The sequence below is a fragment of the Erinaceus europaeus genome, chromosome 23 (assembly GCF_950295315.1).
Source record: "Erinaceus europaeus chromosome 23, mEriEur2.1, whole genome shotgun sequence".
Taxonomy (NCBI): Eukaryota; Metazoa; Chordata; class Mammalia; order Eulipotyphla; family Erinaceidae; genus Erinaceus; species Erinaceus europaeus.
The window spans coordinates 12,877,771-12,900,707 of record NC_080184.1 but is presented as its reverse complement, the minus strand read 5'-3'; the positions used below and the strand labels follow the sequence as shown (position 1 = coordinate 12,900,707).

General features: G+C 54.9%; 1 protein-coding gene and 1 long non-coding RNA gene across 11 annotated transcripts in view; one reads left to right on the top strand and one right to left on the bottom strand.

The window, feature by feature from the left end:
• The window catches only part of NFIX (nuclear factor I X), a 97,725-nt gene extending 77,452 nt beyond the window's left edge, over positions 1–20,273 (top strand). Inside the window, exons 4-11 of one of the 10 annotated variants that reach the window (XM_060181807.1) lie at positions 99–173; positions 574–694; positions 1,899–2,035; positions 4,005–4,124; positions 6,949–7,127; positions 12,215–12,362; positions 14,510–14,598; positions 19,688–20,273. In XM_060181807.1, the coding sequence (XP_060037790.1) occupies positions 99–173; positions 574–694; positions 1,899–2,035; positions 4,005–4,124; positions 6,949–7,127; positions 12,215–12,362; positions 14,510–14,598; positions 19,688–19,702 (884 nt within the window). In that variant the 3' untranslated portion in view covers positions 19,703–20,273. Of the gene's footprint in view, positions 1–98; positions 174–573; positions 695–1,898; positions 2,036–4,004; positions 4,125–6,948; positions 7,128–12,214; positions 12,363–14,509; positions 14,599–15,273; positions 15,304–16,460; positions 16,588–19,687 lie in introns of those variants that run through there. The other 9 variants (XM_060181806.1, XM_060181808.1, XM_060181810.1 and 6 more) reach the window with 9 other exon arrangements.
• Positions 20,274–20,766: 493 nt separating this feature from the next.
• LOC132535557 (uncharacterized) lies at positions 20,767–21,039 on the bottom strand. The gene is made up of 2 exons (XR_009547338.1): positions 20,840–21,039; positions 20,767–20,806 (listed from the first exon to the last, which is right to left on the bottom strand). It is a non-coding gene; the product is annotated as an uncharacterized LOC132535557 (long non-coding RNA).
• Between the last annotated feature and the right edge of the window lie 1,898 nt (positions 21,040–22,937).

Here is a 22,937-nt window from a genome sequence, read left to right as displayed (position 1 = left end):
CTGGCCTGGAGGGTTTGGGTGCAGGGGGGGACTCTGGGGGAGGGGACCAGCCAGGGTGGGGACCCCACTTCTCACCCCCCACTCCCCAACCCCCGCAGGGCACTTAAGTTTCCAAGACTGTTTTGTGACCTCTGGCGTGTGGAGCGTAACAGAACTGGTCAGAGTGTCGCAGAGTGAGTTTTGTCCCCCTGGGGGTCCTGGACGGTCCTGGGAGGGGGTCACAGGGCGCTGGGGAGGGGACAGGGAACTGGGGAGGACATCTCTGTCTTCTTTCCTTTCTTTCTTCTTTTATCTATCTGCTTCTTTTCTCCTCTCTCCTCTCCTCTCTCCCATGTCTCTCCACTTCTGTCTCTCTTTCCCTCCATCCTGTCTCTCTCCATCTCTCTCTCTCTCTCTCCATTCTCTCCTCTTTCCTTCCCTTTTTTCTCCTTATTTCTCCATTCTCTCCCTCTCTCTCCTCTATCCTTTCTTCTTTCATGCTCTCTCTCTCTCTCTCTCTCTTCTCTCCTCTCTTCCTCGCTCCTTTTTTCTCCTTCTCCTCCGGCCTCCGCCCCTAACGGCCTGTCCTCTCAGCTCCCGTGGCCACGGCGTCAGGGCCCAATTTCTCATTGGCCGACCTGGACAGCCCTGGCTACTACAACATCAACCAGGTGACGCTGGGCCGCAGGTCCATCACCTCCCCCCCCTCCACCAGGTGAGTGTGTCCCCCCCTACACAGGTCACACACCCGGGGGGCTGGGGGAGGGCAGCTGGAGCACATCTTAGGGTGGCCTGGGTTCTAGGAAGGAAACTCCTGGGTCCTCCAGATGAAGGCCAACTCCCAGTCCTATTATTATTATTATTATTATTATTATTAATTATTGGCATCATCATCTTGCCATGAGGGTTAATGTCGAGGTCCTCTGCCTACATGGTTCCACCGTTCCTAGCATCCTTTTTCCTCTCCCTTTATGCAAGAGGCCCAGAGACAGAGAGAGAGAGGGGGGAAGAGAGACAGAGAGACACCTGCTTCACTGCTGTCGGTGGAAACCGGGGGCTCGAACCCAGGTCCTTGCACAGGGTGATGTGAGGGTTCACTTGGGTTTGCCACTGCTTTTATTTAAAAATATTTTATTTAGGGAGTCGGGCGGCAGTGCAGCGGGCTAAGCACACGTGGCGCAAAGCGCAAGGACCGGAGTAAGGATCCCGGTTCGAGACCCCGGCTCCCCACCTGCAGGGGAGTCACTTCCCAGGCGGTGAAGCAGGTCTGCAGGTGTCTGTCTTTCTCTCCCCCTCTCTGTCTTCCCCTCCTCTCTCCATTTCTCTCTGTCCTATCCAACAACCATGACATCAATAACAACAATAATAATAACTACAACAATAGAACAAGGACAACAAAAGGGAACAAATAAATAAATATTTTTAAATATTTTATTTTTATTTATGTATTTGCTGCCTCCAGGGTCATCTCTGGGATTTGGTGCCAGCACTAGGAATCCACTGCTCCTGGTGGCCATTTTTCCCATTTTATTGGATTGAGACAGAGAGAAGTTGAGAGAGGAGGGAGAGACAGAGAGGGGAGAGAGACAGAGAGACACCTGCAGACCTGCTTCACCGCTTGTGAAGTGACTCCCCTGCAGGTGGGGAGCCGGGGTGCTTGAAGCTGGGTCCTTGTGCTTAGGACTAGCCCCCTGTTTAAAAATATTTTCTTCATTAACAGAAAGCAGAGAGAGAGAGAAACAGAGTCTCCCTCTGGCACATGTGATGCCGGGGCTCGAACTCCCTCCTGCTTGGGAGTCCAGTGCTCTGACCACCGCGCCCCATCCTGGGGCTCTGGCTGCTGAGACTTGTGGTCCACTCGGCCTGGGAGGGGGGGGCCTGTCCCTGCCGGAGCCCTGACACCCCTGCTGCCCCCCCAGCACCACCAAGCGCCCCAAGTCCATAGACGACAACGACATAGAGAGCCCAGTGGACGACGTCTTCTACCCGGGTACTGGACGGTCCCCCGCCGCAGGTAGCAGCCAGTCCAGCGGGTGGCCCAATGACGTGGACGCAGGTGCGTCTGTGGGGGTGGTGTTCCCCCACTTCCCAGGGCTGGGGGGCCTCCCCGGGTCTCCCCGCTGCCAGCCCGGGAGGGGGGGAGAAGAAGGGAGGTGGAATTGAGATGGGGTGCGTCTGGCCAGCTAACATTCCTTTTTGTGCACTTTCTCTATGGGGGGGGGGATGGCGGTGGCTGGCATCTTTCTGGGTATCAAGGGGGAGGCTCCCAGAACCCATCCCTCCCCCCCAGAATGAGAGCAGGGAGATCCAGCTTTTTCCTGGAGACCGGAAGACGGATGGGGAGAAAGGCAGGAAGCAAGGCGGCTTTGTTGGGTGGAGGCAGTGCAGAGGGTGACCCCCACCTCCCAGGCTGTGCACACGTGACAGAGGTCCTGGACATGCGTGTGTGTGCATGTGTGTGTGTCTGCATGGGGGTGAGGCCTGCTGTTGGGGGGCCCTGGGGGAAGGAGGAAGACAGGGTCTCCCTACTTGAACCTGGTTTTGTAAGGGCACAGATGATTAGCTTGGGGGGGAGCAGCTTGATGCTGCAGAGTGTCTGTCTCTGTGGACCAGTGGCCAAGGAGACCGCCATCCCCCTCTTCCCACCATAGAGGGAGTTTTAGACTGGAGGCTGGGAGTGGGGGGTGGTCACTGGACCAGGCTGGGCGTCCCTTGAGAAGATTTGAGGGGGGAAGGAGGCCAAGGGAGAGGGAAGGGTTGGGTTAGCTCAGCCCTCTGGTCCTGAGGGGCCATGGGGGGGTGTCTCAGGGGCCCAGGCCTGCTTTGCCTGGCTGCTGTCTGTCCGCTGCTCTCACCGCCCCCCCCATTCCCCCTGGCAGCCTCCCCACCCCTCTACCCCCCTCCTCCCTCCTGCCTGTGACAAATCACTAATTAAGCAGCCCAGCTGCAGGTCCTGAACAGCTGGGGGAGGCCGTCGGTGGCGGGGGACAGCTGTGCACAGCTGGTGGGGGTCCCCACCCCCTACATGAGCTCAGGTGGTTCACATCTGCTGCCAGTTTACACCTACTCCAGGCTGGAAAGCCTGCCCAGCTCCCCCTCTCCTGAGGGAGGGAAAGACAGGCTGGTTTCCGGGTGCCCTGCCCTCCCCCACACACACCTGTACCCAGCCAGCAGACTCTGGAAAGCTGCCCTGCCCCCTCCCCTAGAGCCCCCCCTCCCAGAATGGGCACACTCAGAAGCCTGAACAGGCAGGTAGGGACCCCTAGTGCACACCCCGGGGACCCCTCAGTGCAGACCCTGGGGACCCCTCAATGGAGACCCAGGGAACCCCTAATGCAGACCCAGGGGACCCCTAATGCAGACCCAGGAGACCCCTCAGTGCAGACCCAGGAGACCCCTAATGCAGACCCACTGCAGACCCAGGGGACCCCTCAATGCAAACCCAGGAGACCCCTCAGTACAGACCCAGGAGACCCCTAATGCAGACCCACTGCAGACCCAGGGGACCCCTAATGCAGACCCAGGGGACCCCTAATGCAGACCCAGGAGATCCCTAATGCAGACCCACTGTAGACCCAGGAGACCCCTCAGTGCAGACCCACTGCAGACCCAGGGGACCCCTCAATGCAGACCCAGGGGACCCCTAATGTAGACCCACTGCAGACCCAGGGGACCCCTCAATGCAGACCCAGGAGACCCCTCAGTGCAGACCCAGGGGACCCCTAATGCAGACCCAGGAGACCCCTAATGCAGACCCACTGCAGACCCAGGGGACCCCTAATGTAGACCCACTGCAGACCCAGGGGACCCCTCAGTGCAAACCCAAGGGACCCCTAATGCAGACCCAGGAGACCCCTAATGCAGACCCACTGCAGACCCGGGAGACACCCCACTACAGAGCCCCCGCCCCCGGCCTGCGGGGGCCTGCAGTCCCATGCACGCACCCCCCCCCCGTCGCCCCGGGGCCTGGGGGGAGCAGCCCGCTTGCCACCCCTCACCCCGCGTGTGTCGCTGCTTCCCCCCAGGCCCCGCTTCTCTAAAGAAGTCAGGAAAGCTGGACTTCTGCAGTGCCCTGAGCGCGCAGGGCTCCCCGCGCATGGCTTTCACGCACCACCCGCTGCCCGTGCTGGCGGGAGTCCGACCAGGTGAGCAGCCCCGCCGCCCGCCAAGCCGCCTCCGCGCACCTGCTGACCGCGTGCGTCTGTCTGTCTGTCTGCGTGCTCGCATGTCTGCGTGTGTGCAGGTGTGTGTCTGGGAATGTGCGTGTGTGTGTGTGCTTGTGCGTGTGTGTGTGTGTTCACACGTGTGTACTCAGCGCTGCCTGGGTGTGTGGGTAGCACACGTGTGGGTAGCTGGTGCAAGCCTGTCTGTGCCCCCTCCCCCCGTGTGTCCGTGTGTCCGTGTGTCTGTGTGTGCATGTGAGCTTGGGCATGTGCATGGCACAGCCTAAGTCCCCCCCCCCCCCACACACACACACCTCCATCCCTGGATCTCGGGTAACCAAGTCCCCAGTCTCCCCGTGGGGCTGCAGGGAGAAGGATCAGGTCCAGGGAGCACCCCTCCCGTCTGGCTGAGCAAGGGAGATCAGGCAGGAAGGAATCAGGCAGGACCCAGGCCAAGGCCTCCCCCAATCTGGCAGCTTCTCTGGGACAGTCCTGGCCAGGCGCCCAGAGGCAAGGAGCCTCAGGCTGGGGGCTGGGCGCTCAGGCCTGGCTTCCAGGGAGCAGGCCCCAAGGAATGGGAGAGAGCCAGAGAGAACCAGAGAGAGAGAGACAAACAGACAGACAGACAGACAGACAGACACACCCAGGGTCCTTCCCACCAACCCCCCCAAAAAAAAATTCCTCAGTAAGACACTCATGTAATATTTAAATGAGTTTTATTTGTTTAAAGGAGGTGGGGCTTGTGCGGGAGAAACTACTCCCCACCCACCCCACTCCCTCGCTGGGACAGTAAACTGAGCTTTCTCTGGTGCTGTGGTCCCTCCTTTGTGGTACCTGCGCTCAAACAGGACCAGGTGCTGAACTAGCGAGCTCAGTCACCGGTCCTGGTGTATCTTTTGTTTTGTTTGTTTGTGTCAATTTTTAAACATGTCTCATGAGACAGAATCAGAGCCTCCCTCTCGCACAGGCAATGCTGGGTTTCGAACCCAGGACCTTATGGCCTGAGAGTCCGGCGCTTTCTCCACTCAGATATATAAATAAGTTCACAGGTGGTCTGGGAGGTGGCACAGTGGATAAAGCATCAGACTCTCAAGCATGAGGTCCTGAGATCAGTCCCCAGCAGCACATGTACCAGAGTGATGTCTGGTTCTTTCTCTCTCTCCTCCTATATTTCTCATTAATAAATGAATAAAATCTTTAAAAAAAAGTTTACAGAATATACAGTGAGCACGTGTCGACAGTTTATTTACATTACAGAACTTATTCATGTATTCACTTGAGAGACAAAGAAACCCCACCACCACCACCACATTTCAATATTTTATTTTATTTTTGTTTTAGAGAGAGATACAGAGAGAAAGACACGAAGTCCCTGCTGAGCTCTGGCTGTTGGCTGGTGGTTCTGGGAATTGAACCAGGGACCTCAGAGCCTCAGGCAGGAGAGTCTGTTTGCAGAATCAGCCTGCTTTCTCTCCGGCCCCCGGGCACCACATGGCAGTATCATGGGCAGGGAACCGGGGGAAACTCCACAGAAATTGAGGTCATGCAGGGTGGGGCTGGGGCGGGGGCGTTGGTAAAAGCATCGGACTCCTCAGGCATGAGGGTCTGAGTTCGATTCCTGCCATAACATGCCAGAAGGGTCCCTGAGGTTCTGAGGTCTCAGGTTCAATCCCCAGCACCACCAGAAGCCAGAGCTGAGCAGGGCTTTCAGAATAATATAATAGTAGTAATAGTAATGGCGTAAATAAGGGGTCAGGTGATGACACACTGGTAGAGCAGGCTTGTCACCAGGCACAGAGACCCGGGTTCAAGCCCCTGGTCCCCACCTGTGTCTCTGTCTCTCTCCTTCTCTATCTGTCCGTCCCCTCTCCACTTCTCTCTTTTCTGTCCAATAAATAAGTAAAGGTAATAAGAAGTAGCCCAGAGAAATTAGATCATGTAGGGAGAGGTGATTGATTTAGTTGAGAGAGGAGTGATTTGTTTAGTTCAAGGAGAAAGGAAGAGAGAGAGAGAGAGGAGAAAGACATCATTTGTTTAGTTGAGAAGGTGATTTATTTAGCCAGGGGAGAGAGAAAGAGAGAGAGAGATGAGAGGGAGAGAGAGAGAGGTGGGGGAGAGGGGAGAGGTTTTTAGCTGAGAGAGAGATGATTTGTTTAGCTGGGAAAGAGAGAGAGAGAAAGCATGGCTATTTAGTCAAAAGAAAGAAATGGATGGGAATGACTAGCTGGGAAAGAAAGAGAAGTGATTTGTTTAGGTGGAGGAGACAGAGGGTGATGGGACAGCGCCCAGGTTGGAGCCCCTGGTCCCCACCTGCAGGGGAGTCGCTTCCCAGGCGGTGAAGCAGGTCTGCAGGTGTCTGTCTTTCTCTCCCCCTCTCTGTCTTCCCCTCCTCTCTCCATTTCTCTCTGTCCTAGCCAACACGAACGACATCAACAACAACAATAATAACCACAATAATAAAAAGAAACAACAAGGGCAGTAAAAGGGAATAAATAAATATTTAAAATATATATATTGTTTAAAAAGAGAGGTTACTTAGCTGAGAGAGAGAGAGAGAGAGAGATGATTTGTTTATCTGGGAGAGAGAGGTGGGGGGAGAGGTGGTCCGGGAAGGGGCGCACTGGGCTCTCAAGCACGAGGTCCTGAGTTCGATCCCCCGGCAACATATGGACCAGAGTGATGTCAGATTCTTTCTCTCTCTGCCTATCTTTCTCATGAATGAATAAATAAAATCTCTAAAGAGAGAGAGAGAGAGAGAGAGGTGATGTGTCCTCAGGTGACCAAGCTGGGTCCCCCCCCACCGCAGGGAGCCCCCGAGCGTCAGCGGCCTCAGCTCTACACTTCCCCTCGACGTCCATCATCCAGCAATCCAGCCCTTACTTCACACACCCCACCATCCGCTACCACCACCACCACGGCCAGGACTCCCTCAAGGAGTTTGTGCAGTTCGTGTGTTCCGATGGCTCTGGCCAGGCGGGCGGCCAGGTGAGTCTGGGGACCTCCCCCCCCACCCCCGCACCCACCGCAGGACCCCACAGCTCATCTCCGTGTCTGTCTGTCTGTCTGTCTCACCTACCCTACGGGAAGAAGAAAAAAGGGAGCCCCTTCCTCCTCCTCCTCCTCTTCCTCCTCTTCCTCTTCCCCATCCTAATACCTGTTGTGTCTCCCACACACACACACAGGTGGGGCTCCCTGGACCCCCAGTTTCTGTCCAGGCACCCCTTAATTTTTTTTTAATTATCTTTATTTATTTACTGGATAGAGATAGCTAGAAATTGAGAGGAAGGGGGAGAGAGAGAAAGAGGGAGAGAGACAGAGGCACCTGCAGCCCTGCTTCACCATTCGTGAAGTTTCCCCAGGGCAAGTGGGGACCTGGGTCCTTGTGCACTGTGACCTGTGCTCAACCAGGTGCACCACCACGCGGCCCCGGCCCCCCCTTAATTTTAGAGTTCAAGGCTGTGAAGTTTCAGAAGGTTCTAGATCCAGGTTCTAGGTCCAGGATACTTGGAAGGGCTGTCCTGGAACCCGCGGGTAGATGGGGGGGGGTTTCGGGTAGCCTACACCTCCCCAGAGCCCCCCCCAAAATTGTGACAAGCAGGGACTGTGATCTTCATACCCCCCTTTGTGATTGCCCCCAGGAAGAGGGAAGACCCTGTTTTGTGGCTGGTTCCTGGGGTGATAGTGGAGGGGGGGTTCCCTGTTTTAGAAGATGCTTCTGGACTTGGGCTTTTTGGCCGGGGGGGGTGGGGGTATCACAAGTCTCCCCCCATAGCCCCCCTTCGATCCACAAGCCCCAGGGCCTGACCAAACGGGACCCCCGTTAGTGGGATGGTGGTCCCACTAGGTTTGCTGGACCTCTAAGAAATTTCTGGAAGGGAGGAGCCCCCCCCCAAACACACTCACAGACACACATAGACACCCCTAGTTGTGGTAGATCAGGTTTTTGGGGAGTCTGCTCTGTAGGAAGGGAATTGAGGGGGGCAGAGCAGGCTGGCGGCGTGGGGACAGGGGTGGAGGGATCCCCGGCTGGCCTGATTCTCAATCCCCTTGAATCTCCCCAAACCTTCTCTCTATCTCCCCTCTTGTGCTGAGGGCTGTAAGGGTTTCTCATAACCCACTCTTTTTTTGGGGAGGGGGTCCTTGGCAGGAATAATGGTTTTGCCCCACCCCACACACACACATACACAGCACGTCCTCCCCAAGGGCTAGTCAATTGATTTCCAGGGTGAGGGTGGAGCTGAGGTTGAAAGATGATGGATCCAGAGAGCAGACCCTTCTCCCCAGGACCCCCACCCTCGTTCCCTCAAGAGAGCTGGGGGGGGGGTTGCTGTACACTCCACCCCACCCCCCTTCACCAGATGCCCTAGTGGCTAGACCAAGAGCATCTCAGGTTCAACGTGGCCTAGAAGGTTCTGTGCTGGGCAGAATGTTGGAGGCAGGGGGGGGGCAGACAGGCCTTTCGTGCCCCACCCCCAAGCCCCCCCAGTAAGCAGAGAGCCCAGCCAAGTGGGAGGAGGAGGACAAGGCCAGGCCACCCCCAGACACCTGTGCATCTGCACTTCCTGGTCTCCTTACCTGGAGCATTGGAGCTGATCTCACCCTGATTCAGCTGGTGGGAGCGGGTGGCGGGGGCACCCCCTACCTTGAGACGACAGCCCCTTGTCAACCCTCCATGGCCAACTGACAACTGAAGGATTGCTCGGGAAGGGAGGGAGGGAGGGAGGAAGGAGGGAGGGAGGGAGGAAGGAAGGAAGGAAGGAAGGAGAAGGAAAGGAAAGAGAGAGTAGGGATAGACAGCATCATGGTTCTGCAAAGAGGCTTTTATGCTTGAGGCTTTGAAGTCCCAGGTTTAATCCCCCTGCACCACCATAAGCCAGAGATGAGCAGGGCTCTGATATAAATATAAATATACCCTCAAAGCCCACTCTCACATACACACCCCCACTTCGGTGACTGACCTCCTGGTCTCTGAGAACCAGTCAAGGCCACAGTCAGGGGAGAGGGTCCACAGGGAAACTGCCCACAGGCCAGCAACTGGGGTTCAGTGGAGAGAAACCCCCTCCCCCCCAAAAAAAGTCAATGAGAATAATCTTATCTTTTATTATTATTTGTTTAATATTTATTTATTTATATATTTTCCCTTTTGTTGCCCTGTCTTTTATTTATTGACTGGGTAGAGACAGCCAGAAATGGAGAGGGAAGTGGGAGACAGAGAGGGAAAGACACAGAGAGACCCCTGCAACCCTGCTTCACCACTTGTGAAGCTTTTCCCCTGCAGGTGGGGACCGGGGGCTCGAACCCTGGTCCTTGCGCATCGTATGTAACACATGCACTCAACCAAAATGCATGCACCATCGCCCAGCCCCTGATGAACAACTTCTTTTGGGGACCAAAGGACAGAGCAGGAAAGGGGGGCCATTATGGGGACCCTGTAAGGCGCCTCCCTCCCTCCCCCCAGTCCTTTTTCAGATGTATTTATTTCTCCGTTCATGAGAAAAGGGTCATGGGGGGAAGTAGGGGACCGAACTCAGAGCCTCAAGCCTGCAAGTCCTGCCCTCTACGGTCTGTATTCTTTGCACCCAGGCCCAGGACTTGGAGTTTTTTCAAGGATCTGTTTCTTGGTGTGTGTGTGTGTGTGTGTGTGTGTGTTGTTGGGGGGAGGGAAAGGATAGTTCACAAAGCAGAGTGTTTTGGGGGTGCAGTGATTTGAACGTTTATGGAAGGGGTGCCCCACTGTCTGGGGGCAATGTGTACCCCACCCCAACTGCTGGGGACCCCAACTGAGTTGGGGAGGGACATGCAATGAAATGGGGGGAGGAGCAGGCTGCATAGCTCACCGGGATGGTCACGTGCAGGACCTGGGTTCAAGCCCAGCTCCCATGGCATTGGAGCAGGCTTCGGGGCTGTGGTGTGTCAGTCAGTCTGTCTGTCTGTCTGTCTGTCTCTGTAGAGTAGAAGAAGCTTCTCACTGTTTCCCCTGGGTTCACTTTGTCATTCCATTCCTTTCAGACACAGAGAAGGAGAAGGCACCACAGGGTGGGCCCTGCTCCGTCACTCATGGAGCTTCCCCCAGCGCTATGCTTGGTGTTCCCATGTGGTGCCTGGGTCTTGGGTATCCTCAAAGTGTACACTCTACTGAGTGAGCTAGCTCTGGGCCCAGTTTCCTTCCTTCCTTCCTCCCTTCCTTCCTTCTGCTCAGCTCTGGCTGCTGTTGGTGCTGGGGATTGAACCTGGGACCTCAGAGCCTCTGGCAGGAGGGTCTTTTTCGCAGAACCATCTTGCTGTCTCCCCAGCCCCTTCTCCCCTACCTCATTCTGTCCCCACCTCTCCCCTGCATTTCACTGTACCCCTGCCCTGGGCTATTTCCCATTCATTCAGGGAGAGACACCACAGCTCTGGAGTCTCCTCTGATGCCCTAGCACCTCCTGTGGTGGTGCTGGGGTCCAAATCTGGGTCAAATGCCTGGCCAGGTGGTCCCTGGTGAGCTGTCTCTGTGAACCCTTTGTGTTTACTGTGGGGAGAAAGAGAGAGACAGAGACCCCAGAGTACCACTCAGCTCTGGCTTATGGAGGGGCTGGGGATTGAACCTGGAACCACGGGGTCTCACGCTGGCAGGTCCTATGCCCCATGGGCTGAGCCCTCCCCTGCCTGGCCGGCCATTTCATTTTTTTTTTAAAGCTATAGTTTCTTTTTTTTTTTAATAGTTTCTTTTTTTTTAATTTTTTTAATTTTTTTTTAAATAGTTTCTTTTTTTTTAATTTTTGAGAGAGATGCAGAGAGAGAGACACACACAGAGAAACACCAGAGCCCTGCTCAGCTCTGGCTTATGGTGGTGCGGGGGATTGAACGTGGGACTTAGGAGCCTCAGGCATGAGAGTCTGTTTGCATAACCATTATGCTGTCACCCCCACCCTTCATTTTTTTTTTTTAAGATTTATTTATTAATATGAGAGAGGGGGAGAGAGAAAGAGGAGGAGTAAAGACTCCCTCTGGCACATATCCAGCTGGGCAGACCTGGGGTGACCCAGTTCTCGGGCCTGTGCCTCAGTTTCCCAGCCCTGGAGCTCTTTGCTGTTGGACCCAGGAGACAGCACCTCCAGGCTCAGTCCCTCGGTGCTGGGAGCACCCCTCCTTATCCGGTGAAGCCCCCCTTCCCCAGTTTACCCCACACCCCACCCCCATACACAGTGAAAACTGCTGCCGTGGGGTGTCAGGGGGTGCTGGAGGGTCCCCCAAGATTCTGGGTGTTGTAGTTCAAGGTGACTCCAAGGGAGGCTTATAGGAAACCCCCTCCAGGAAATCAGAGACTCATGTCTCCCCAAAAAAAACCTCTCAGCCAAGTTGCAAGAGATATGTGTCATGTCCGCCCCCACCCACCCAGGACTCCCTGAACTGGGGTTCAAGAGCTGGTCTGTCCCCCAGTCTGTGCCTTCAAGAGACTGGGGCCTTACTCTGCTTCTACTTCCCCTCAACCCAAGAGGCTCTTGTCCCCTCCCCCTCCATAAAAAACAAACAAACAAACAAACAAAAACCTCAAAGTTGGATGAAGAGATTCAAAGACCAGTCTGGAAACTTCTAGAATCCAGGTTGGGGCGTTGGGGCGGGGCGGGGGAGGGGGCAGAGGGGCAAAACCTGACTCAGGCTGGTCTGCTTGGTGGGGTAGAGTTGGGGTGGGGGGCACTTTTGACTTTTGAGGGGAGTGGGGGAACTTCCAGCATGTGGAAGATTCTAGAATCGCCTTGGGGTGTGGGCTGGCGGGTGGGGGGAGGGTAGGGAAGCCGGAAAGCAGGACGCCTGTTCTCTTAAGAAACGCCAGTACCCGTTGAAAGGGATCTCCCACACACACACACCCCCTGTGTCCTCCCTGTCCCCTGAGAGAGAGGCAGTGACTCACAGGTGATGCCGGGGGAATCGAACCCAGGACCTCAGGCTGAAGAATCCAATGCTTTATCCACAGCGAGTTCATAAAGGTTCAGAGAGAGAGAGAGAGAGAGAGAGAGAGAGAGAGGAGAGAGTGTCCCGGGGCGCGTGTGGTTGTCTGTGGTGTCTTGTCACCTATCTGTTGTTCGCAGCCCAGCGGGAATGGCCAGGGCAAATTCCCGGGGTCCTTTTACCTCAAGCCGCCTCCTGCTGTGGCCAGACCAGTACCCCTTCCTTTGCCTGAGTCCAAATCCACCAGCTCGGCCCCAGACGCCGCTGCCTTCACTCCTTCGTCACCTTGTAAGTGGACCATGACAAAATGACAAATAATAATAATAATAATAATAAAATAAAAATAATAACCCTGAAAACAAAACAAAACAAACCCCACAGCAGATAGTAAACTATCAGACACCAGAAAACATCCCCCCCAAAACCAAGCAAACAAAAACACGCCACCTCCCCTCCCCCTTCCTTTTGCAAAATGCTAACTCAAAATTAAAATAAGAAGGAAGAAAGAAGGAAAGAAAGAAAGACACACACACACAGGAACAACAAGCAGCCCTTCCCCCCCAACCCCCGTGAACCCCAAATCCACGCCATGGAATACTGCATGCCCCCCTCCAACACATACACCCCAAATCTCAGCCCTGGCACCCAGAGATGGACCCTTCCCTCCTCCCTCCTTCCCTCCCTCCCTCCTCCACAGCCCAGGCCCCTCCGGGGTTTTTTTTTTGGGGGGGATGGATGGGAACCCACCCCCATGGGAGCCAGGTGTTGGGGGCTTTTTCCGGATGGGGGGACACGGGAGGCCCAGCCATGATCATCTCCACGCCCGTCCGATGTTGCTATTGTGTCATTCAGTGGTTGATTTGCTGAGTTTTTGTTGTTGTTGTTGTTGTTGTTTTGCCATTGTCCGTGTCCTTCTGTTGCGGTTTTTATTTTTTATTGATTGGTTGATTGATTGACTTTTTTTTTTGGAGGGGTTGGGTGGGAATCGTCCTGTTGTGTGCGCCCCCTTACTCTACCTTCCCCCCCCCAGGAAAATTCTCTGCCCCCTTAGTCCTGCCCTCAGCCTCCTTCCCCAGCCTCCATCCTGGGGTGGAGGGGGGACAATGGGGTGCTGTCTGCCCTCCCCCCACCCCCCAAAAATGCCCCAGCCACTTCCCCCCCTCCCCCAGTTCAGTCTGTGTCTCTTTCCTCCCGCCTGCCTGTCTGCTACCCCCAGAAGGTCCAGGTTCAGGAAGGGGGGGCTGCAGGGCTGTGAGGACCCCCGTCTCTCTCCTCTCTCTGTTTTTGTCTCTATCTCTGTCTGTTTAGTCTCTGTCTCTTTAATTTGTCTCTTTATCTGTCCCTTTAATTTCTGTTATCTTTTTTTTTTTTTTTACTATCTTTATTGGATAGAGACAGCCAGAAATTGAGAGGGAAGGGGGAGATAGAGAGGGAGAGAGACAGAGAGACACCTGCAGCCCTGCTCCACTGTTTGTGACACTTTCTCCCTGCTGGTAGGGATGGGAGTGGGGATGGGGGGTTCTCGAACCCGGGTCCTTGTGCCCTGTAACCCGTGCCCTCAACCAGGTGTGCCACCACCGGCCCCCTTTATTAAAGTCTGATTCTTTAGTCTCTTTCTACCTTTAGTCTCTCGTTTTTATTTCTTGAAACTAATGGAAATTGTTGGTCCGAGGGGAACACAGGTGTTCTGAGTGGAGATTACCCCCACAAGGCAGACCCGACGTGGGGAGGGGGAGCCGGTGTGCCGACGGTGAGGGGGGGAACGGGACTTTTGGGGGGGTGGAGGGGGGGACTGGATTTGAGTGGGTGGGCCCAGCTCTCACCTTGTGCCTGAGTCTGTCTCCTCCATCCTTTCTCTCACCATTTGAGTTCTGTCCCCCCCCCATCCTCACCATCATTGCTCCATCCTCCATGAGGTCATGGGGTCACAAGGTCAAGGTCACAGGGCATGCGGGGTGGGGGCAGCCACCCTGGGGTGTGGGGGAGCCCCTGGGGTGTGTCTGCTGGACAGTAGGTGCGGGAAGGGGTCTGGGGGTGCCCTACCTTTGGGGGAACCCCCCCTCCCGGCCTGTCCCTACCCACCTGTCAAATTCCACCCACACTTCCCCCCCCTCACAGAACAGCCAGGCCTCGCCCCTGCCCATCTGGGGCCCCTGACGGGGGTGGGGTGGGAAGCTGACTCTTGGACCCCTCTTCTCCCAGCCACCTGCCCCGGGGTGGAGGGACCCCAAGATTGTCACCAGAACCCCTTCCCACACACCCCCACACCGCCCTCAACCGGGTCCTGAGGACCTTGGGAACGTCCTCCAGGGGCCCTCTGTCCGTCCTGTCCTGTCCCCTCTGCTGCTGTCAGCCCCAGGGCAGGGGTGGGTGGGGGGTGGGCATCCTGCCTCAGTTTATCCTTTTGTGTCCCTCACCCCACCCCACCCCTGCAGCATTCACAGCGACAGGCACCCCCCCTGCCAACCGGTTTGTCAGCCTCGGACCCAGGGACGGCAACTTTCTGAATCCTCCTCAGTCTCAGGTGAGTGGGTCTCGAACCCCCAGCCCCAGCCCCAGCCCCGGCTCGGCCTCCCCTTCTGCACTTGGGGAAGCTCTTCAGGGGCCTGGGCTTTTGATGAACTAAGGGTATGGGGGGAATCTACCCAAGCCCGTGCCTCCCCACACACACACCCCTGCACTAATCAGCTAATTGGATAATTAGTTGTGGGCAGCACAGCCCAGACCTGGGGGACACCTCCCTCCCCCCAACGTGGAGAGGCAGGAGGAGAAGAGAGGGAGGAAGCAAAAAAATAAATAAAAAGAAAGGAAAGGAAAACGGAGTCCCCCCCCCCCCAGCCTGGTGGCTTGGCCTTGCTTCCTAAAATCTCTGGGAGCCTGAAGCCCCCCCCCCAGCAGGGTACAGTGAGGCCCACTGGGTGGGGTGCCCAAAAGCTCTGGGTTGGAAGGCAGACCAGCCCCCCAATCCCGCTGCCAGCACCCCCTTTCCCTCCAGCTCCCACGAGGAAACAGCCCCCCACTCCTTCCAGCCGACTGGAGGCAGCCATCTGAACTCACACACACACAAGCACACGCACACGCACATGCACACACACGCACACACACGCAAGCACGCAGCCCCCCAAAACAAGTCAAGAGAGACTAGAAGCTTCCTTTTGGGGTTCTTTGACTTTTTTTTTTTTGGTTTTTCCTTCACCAGATCTGGGTGGGGTGAAATGACTTCCTCCCCATCACCACCCCAGTCCATTCCCCCCAGACGCTGCCTCTTGCCCCCCTGCCCTGCCCCCCCCCCCCGCATGCCTCCCTCCCTACATCTTCCTGGACACCCCCCCCACCAGTTGAGAGAAAGTTTTTATGGGTTGATGAAAAGAAGGAAGATGTGGCTCTCTGGCTTGCTCTGGCTCTCTCTGTCTTTTTCCCTTCTTTCCAAAAAAAAAAAAACACAACAACCCAAACTTTGTCCAACTGCAAACTTCAGAGCTCCCTGGTGGCTGGTGAGGGGAGGAGAGAGAAGGACTTGGGGGGGGGGCCTCCCAGGCCCGCCCCCCCCTCCCCTGGTCACGTCTGAGCCAGTCTGGTTTCCCTGGCAACCAGACATGATGTCACAGCCAGATGAACTTGAACTTGGGGGCGTTTGAGAAAAAAAACAGTGAATCGGGGCTGGGAGGAGGGGCTGAAGGAGACAGAGGGTGGGGAAAGGGGGTGCCCAGGCCAGGGAGGGAGGGAGGGGGCAGGGGTTGGGCCCCCCTTGGCTGGCACTGCCCCTGGGGCACCCCTGTCTCCTCCTCCCTCCAACCTCCCTGCCGGCCTACAACTGTCACTTTCTCTTTTACTTTTCCTATCTCTCTCTCTCTCTCTCTCTCTCTCAGACATTGGAGGGGTGGCTTAACCCACTTCCTCCTCCTCTTCCTTGACTTTTCTCCCCCTGTCCTCACTTTTATTACTTGTTTTTTTTTTCTTGGGGGGGGTGAAATTCAAGGCTCAGGAAAGGGGGGCTGGTTAGAGTTGGCAGGCAAGTTTGGGAAAGCCCTTTTTTCTTTCATTCTTTTTTCTCTCTCTCTCTTTTTGGCCTTTCCTATTTCAGTATCCACCACCCCCCCAAAAAAAATACTGGCAGGTGTGTCTTGAGGAGGGAGGGCGGGTGGCAGGACCTCCAGGGGCTCCGCGGGGTCTGGGGTGTGTGAAGGGGGTCCAGTATCCACAGTAACGGGTGAGGTGCCAGATTGGAGGGGGGGGGGGGTCCGCACAGACACAATAGAGCCAGGCAGGGAGAGAATGTTCCAGATTTGGCATCTCCTGGGGCCAGAAGCTCTGCCCTTTTTTTTTTGTTTTGTTTTGTTTCCTTTTTAACTTCGTTTTTCATCAGTTTTTTTGGACCCAACTCAGGAAGCCACAGTGCTTGGCAAGTTCCTGGGGACCCCTTTTGTGAAGACACTGCCCCCACGCCACACCCCACCCAAATCTCCAAAAAATAAAATCTGAGCATTAGATGTTCCGCCCTCTTTTTTTTTTTTTTAACTATGAATCTGAAGGTTGTCTGTCTGTCTCGCCTTTGGTCTGGGAACCCCCAGATATCACCAGCTGCCAGCTCCCCATATCCACTGGGGCCTGGCTGACTGTGGGAGTGTGTCAAACCCCCACACACACTTTGTGCCAGGCCCCTTAAGACCACTGTGCTTGATTCATCCTCCAATGGGTTGCACTTGGCACCTGTGGTCCCTGTAGGCTTTTCTTGGGGGGGGAGGGCACATATTCATTCATTTCTCTTTTTCTTTTTTTTTAATTTTAATTTTTATTTATTCCCTTTTGTTGCCCTTGTTGTTTTATTGTTGTAGTTATTGATGTCATTGTTGTTGGACAGGACAGAGAGAAATGGAGAGAGGAGGGGAAGACAGAGAGGAGGAGAGAAAGACAGACACCTGCAGACCTGCTTCACCGCCTGGGAAGCGACTCCCCTGCAGGTGGGGAGCCGGGGGCTCGAACCAGGATCCTTACCCCGGTCCTTGTGCTTTGCGCCAAGTGCGCTTAACCCGCTGCGCTACTGCCCCGACTCCCTCATTTCTCTCTTTTTAATACTTTGTGTTGTTTTGTCTAAGTACCTCGTGCTGACTGATTGCATCACTGAAGTGCCATTGTCTTGTTGATTATTATTATTATTATTTATTTATTAATATTTTGGGAGGGGATAGGAGAGACAATTTTTTTTAATTTTGTTAATCTTTATTTTTAATAGAAACAGAGAGAAATTGTGAGGGAAGGGGGACAGAGAGCGGGAGAGAGACAGAGAGACACCTGCAGACCTGCTTCACCACTTGTGAAGCTTTCCCCTTGCAGGTGGGGACCAGGGACTTGAACCCAGATCCTTGCGCACTGTAATGTGTGCGCTTAACCAGGTGCGCCACCACCTGCCCCCCCCCCCCAGAGAGAGAAACTGAGAGGGGAGACAGACAGAGAGAGATACCTGCAGCCGTGCCGCACCTCTCCTGAAGCCCCTCCTCCCCGCACATGGAGACTGGGGGCCTTGAACCCGGGTCCCTGGGCATGCTGGCGTGTGCACTGTGCCAGGTGTGCTGCCATCTGCCCCTCCACCCCCTCCCCCTTCGCTTATTTTCTCCTTGTTACTGGGACTGTAAGTGCTCTGAGCTTTCTTCAGAGAGAGAGAAAACAGGAGATAACTCCCCTGGTAGAGCGCACACTTTTGGCCATGCCGAGGACCTGGGTTCGAGCCCCCAGCCACCGCATGGGAGACCCGTGAACACAGTTAAGCTTCCAGAGAGAGCGGTGGAATGGGTCTGCGGGGAGGGGGGTGTCTCTCCTCTGTCTGCTGCCCCCTCCCCATGGTAGCAAGTAAGAGAAGAAGCTTCCCCAGTGCTGTTACAGTGCCAAGCGGTGCCAGGGGTGGGACCCTGGGTCACGGAGAACGTGGGATGGGCTTCCCTACTAAGGAAAGAATGAGCCCTGAGGAGGAAGGAGGAGGGTGCTCCCTTGAACCTCTCCCCCAGTGAACCAGACTTCTTTTTTTTTAAATTATTTTAAATATTTTATTTATTTATTTATTCATGAGAAATGACAGGAGAGAGAGAAAGAACCAGACATCACTCTGGTCCATGTGCTGCCGGGGATTGAACTCAGGACCTCATGCTTGAGAGTCCAATGCCTTATCCACTGCGCCACCTCTCGGACCAATTTCTTTCTTTCTTTATTTTCCCTTTGGTTGCCCTCGTTGGTTTTTATCATTGTTGTAGTTATTATTGTTGTTGTTATTGATGTCATCGTTGTTGTCGGTTAGGACAGAGAGAAATGGAGAGAGGAGGGGAAGACAGAGAGGGGGAGAGAAAGACAGACACCTGCAGACCTGCTTCACCGCCTGGGAAGCGACTCCCCTGCAGGTGGGGAGCCGGGGGCTCGAACCGGGATCCTTAGGCCGGTCCTTGTGCTTTGCACCACCTGCACTTAACCCGCTGTGCTACCGCCGACTCCTTCTGTTTATTTTATTTTTATTATCTTTATTTACTGATTGGATAGAGACAGCAATCAAGAGGGAGGGGGTGATAGAGAGGGTAAGAGACAGAGAGACACCTGCAGCCCAGCTTCACCATTTGCAAAGCTTTCCCCCTGCAGGTGGGGAGTAGGGGCTCGAACCCAGGTCCTTGCGCATTATAACATGTGCGTTCAACCAGGTGCGCCACCACCTGGCCCCCCATTTATTTTTTATTTAAAAAAAATGAAAGAAAAGATAAAAGGGAAATTGAGTTAGAGCCCTGCTGAGAGCTCTGGCTGCTGGTGGTGCTGGGGATTGAACCTGGGGCCTCAGAGCGTCAGGCAGGAGAGTCTGTTGGCAGAACCACTGTGCTACCTCCCCAGCCCCATTTAAAAAAATTTTTTTTTTTAAGATTAATTAGAGAGAGACAGACCTGGGAGCATCCCTCTGACACAAGGTGGGGCGCCCCTCTGCTTCCCCCCATCTTCAAGTGTCTCCAATAGTCACAGGCCACAAAAGAGGGGGGATTCCCTTCGGCCCTGGGGGCGCAGGCGCCAGAAGCTTTGAGCTGGTCCAAGGCACCGTCTGTGGGGGAGCGGCGCCCTCTGCTGTCCACGGGGGGAAGCGCCGCCTTAGGGAGGCCGGTCTACCACCCCCACCGCTCCTGGCCTCCATCCTTGGAGCCAACCCCCCCCAAAAAAAAACACACACACAGACCCCCATCTTCCAGCCCCAGGGACCTTGGCTCCGGTGTGCAGATGCAGATGAGAATTTCTACTTTTCAACCAAAGAGACAGAAAGGGAAGAAAAGAAAAGAAAAAAAAAGCCACAGGCTGGGAGGGCCCCTCCAAAAGCTTTCACTACCCACCCACCCCCCCCAGTGATAAAAGGTGCAGGCCAGTACCCCCAAACACATCACACACACCTCTCCAGGACCCTCCAAGCAATTGGAATTAGGGCCAAATCTCCCCGTCTGAGCCAGAAGGAATTATAACTTCTGGCCAGCACTAGAATTATGGCATGGGGATGGGGGGAGGCGCTGGGGTCCTCTGACTGTCCCCCCCCCAAGCCCTAGGCATCCCCCCCAACTCCCTAGTCAATTCTCAGTGTCACCTGTCTTGTCCACCTGCAGTCCTGGTTCCTCTGATGCGACCGAGAATGACAGGAAAAAAAGAAAATTTTAAAAGAAAAAAAAAAAAAAGAAAGAAGAACAAGAATAAAATGTTCCTTATGAAGAAGAAGAAGAACAAGAAGAAAGAAGAAGGGGAGGAGGAGGAGGAGAAAAAAAAAAGTTTGTGTGTGTGATATGGAAACAATCTCTCCCCCCACCCCACCCAGTCTCACCCCACGGAGAAAGAAAGAAAAAAGAAAAAAAGGAAAAAAAAAAGAGACATCTTCTGCCGGACCCTTCTCTCCTCCAGCCTGCAGGAGGGGGGGGACCCCTCTTTCTGGCGCCACCCCCAAGGGGTCCTCCCCTCTCCAGAAGCACCAGCAGAAATGGATCAAACAGGACAGCAGGTGTCCCGGGGACCTGCCCTGGGTTGGGGGGTGAGGGAGGGAACCCCACGCCCCATGAAGCAACCAGCATCACCATCTTTCTCTGAAGGGGCTTGGCCTCCCCCCCTCTCCTCTTTCCTGGGGCACCTCTGTCCTGGAGCCCTTTGGAGGACCAGCTGGTAAAATAATTGGGTGTCACAGGAGGAAGGGCTCCCCATCTCTGGACGCTTCCCGTTTCCTGCCTTAGGCTCCCGGCTTCCCCAAACACACACACACATACACATACCCCCCCCACGTCATTCCTGGGGAGACACGGTGCCCCCACACACACACCTCTTGGTGACAAGCCCCCCTCCCACCACCAGCACCCTGGGGCTGACAAGGGGAGCTGACCCCCAGATTGAGTAGTGGAAGTGGGGGTGGGCTGTTCCCTGCCACCTGACCCCTGCGGAGGCCTAGAGGTACTGGGGGGGTGGCCATTCTGGGGACCTCCCCAGACTGCCTGTGTGCAACCCGTGGGAGGGGGTGGGAAACGGGAGCCCCCATCCGTCTCCCCACCAGGATGCGCCTTCAAAGTGGGGAGAAGGGAGAGGGGTCCCCCACCCAGCATGCAGGAACTGTGCCCCCCCCACACTCCCCACCCCAGGTGACCTCTGAGCTATGTTGGCATATCACTCTTAAGGTTTCTTTTTTTTTTTTTTTTTGTTATTGTTGTTTTGTCTTTTTTTTTTTTTTCTTTGCAAATGTTGGAGCTCTCTCTCTCTCTCTCTCTCTCTCTCTCCCCCACCCCCAGCCCCAGCCCTCTGCTGTCTCCCTTCATTATTTCGGGGTGCGAGCAGGGGTGGGGGGACCTTTTGCAGTGGGGAAATCTTTCCTTCTCTCGGGAACAACTTAGGGTTCACACAGCACCCCCATAGTGCTGTCCCCCCTCTCCCGCTGCCCCCCCAAACCCCGAGGGCATGTGGGGGGAGGGCTGTCCCAGAGGGTCTCCCCCAACACCTGTCCCCACTGGTTTGGTCTCTTCTGTGCCTTATTCCGCTCTTGGCCCCCTCCTAGTGCCTCTCTCTCTCAGTCTCTCTCTAAAACTACAATGCACAGGTCAGGATCCTCAGATAAAAGAAAAAAGTCCAATGAATCCAACATACCACAAACGGGGTGGGGCTTGGACATTATTTATTTGGACTTGGGGAGGCTGCCCCCCGTGGGCTGGGTGAGGGAGGGAGGCGGGTGGGGGTCTCCAATGAGGGGTGACTGCTGCCCCCCAGAGTTTGGTGTGTGTGTGTGTGTGTGTGTGTGTGTGTGTGTGGCCTTGGTTAGAATTGGAGCAAAGGAACCCCTTCCTGGGGGGTGTCACCCCAGGGTGGGGGTGGGGGCTTCCCCTGGAAGGGGCAGGTGGATTGGGGAGTCTGGGCATGGGGTGGGGGGGCCGGGGGGGCTGGGCCAGAGAGCCAGGCCGATGTGCAATGCTTTTTTTTTTCCAGTTTGGTAGGCTAAACAGGGTCAGGGGCCCACTGGGGACCCTTCCCCCCCAGTCTGGCCTGCATGCCCCCCCCAAGGACAATCTAGGAGGTGGGGGAACATGTAGGAGCCAGGCAAGGGGTCTGGGGGGTAGGCCAGCCAGAGGGTGCCCTCCCCAGGGTGAGGGCACAAGCTGCAGGCCAGCTGGGCCCCAGGGAGGGTGCGCCCCCCAGCCCAGCCCACCCCCGACGGGGCGGGCAGGGGACAGAGAGAGACAACTAGGAAGACATGGTGAGAGATAGCAGGAAAAGGGGGAAAAGAAGGAAAAAAAAAAAAACCCACAGAAAAAGAAGGGGAGAGAATAAGATTTTTTTTTTCCTCCCCGTCGAACCAAGTGCAATGCATCAAAATTTGCCTTTGTATGTTAAGAGATTGTTAAGAAAAAAAAATTCTATTTTTGTTAAATGTCCTCATGGCTCTGGGGACACTAAAAATACGAGCCAGCCCTGGTGTTAGGGCTAATGAAAGTTGTTTTTTTTTTTTCTTTTCTTTCTTCTTCTTTTTTTTTTTTTTAATTTTTTTTTGGGGGGGTCTTTTTTTCCTTCTTCTTCTTCTTCTTTTTTTTTTTAAAGTCGTTTTCCGGCATTGGGGAGGACGGTCTGGGGGATTTGTTTTTGTCGTTTGTTCTCGGTTTTTTGGTGGCAGGGCTGAAAGAAACAGTCACTTATTATTATCCTTTTTAAAAAAAAAAAAAAAGAGGTTATTCTTCTTGAAACATCTTGACACCAGACAGAAATGGTAACTTAAGAGAGCAGGTTTTTGTTTTGTTTTGTTTTTTAAGTTCGAGAGGATTTTTTTTTTTTTTATCCAACATAAATGACCTGGTGCTTCTTACGTTTGAAAAAAAAAAAAAATACCCACCCGCTATTATGCATATAAGTTTCTAAGTCGATCAAATACCCAGCACTTGCTATGAAAACACTCAACTTTATTTTTTTTTAAGGACGGGAACTCCTGCATGGTTCTGGTCCTGGTCTCCAGGTCTCCCCCTCTTTGGGGGGGCTCCAGGGCCCCTCACTTTAGGGGGTGGTGGTGTCCAGGGACCTCCCCACCTTGAGGGGTGGTGGTGTCCAGGGCCTCTCACTTTGTGGGGCGGGAAGGGGGGTGACATCCAGGGTCCCCCCCACCCACCACTTCCTCTGGGCTCTTGGGGTGGGCCTGTAGCAGAAGGGGGTCCCCAGTCCCTCCCTAGCTCCCCCCTCCCAAGTTAAAGCCACCGAACAAAAGCCCCTCCCCTGCCCACCCTTGGAGCACCCCCACCACCACCCCCTCTTTGAGCCAGAAGCCAACTTGACCCCCCACCTCATTTCACCAGCATACTCCAGAGGGCACTCAGCAAGTGGGTAGCTCCCTAAGTGTCTCCCCCT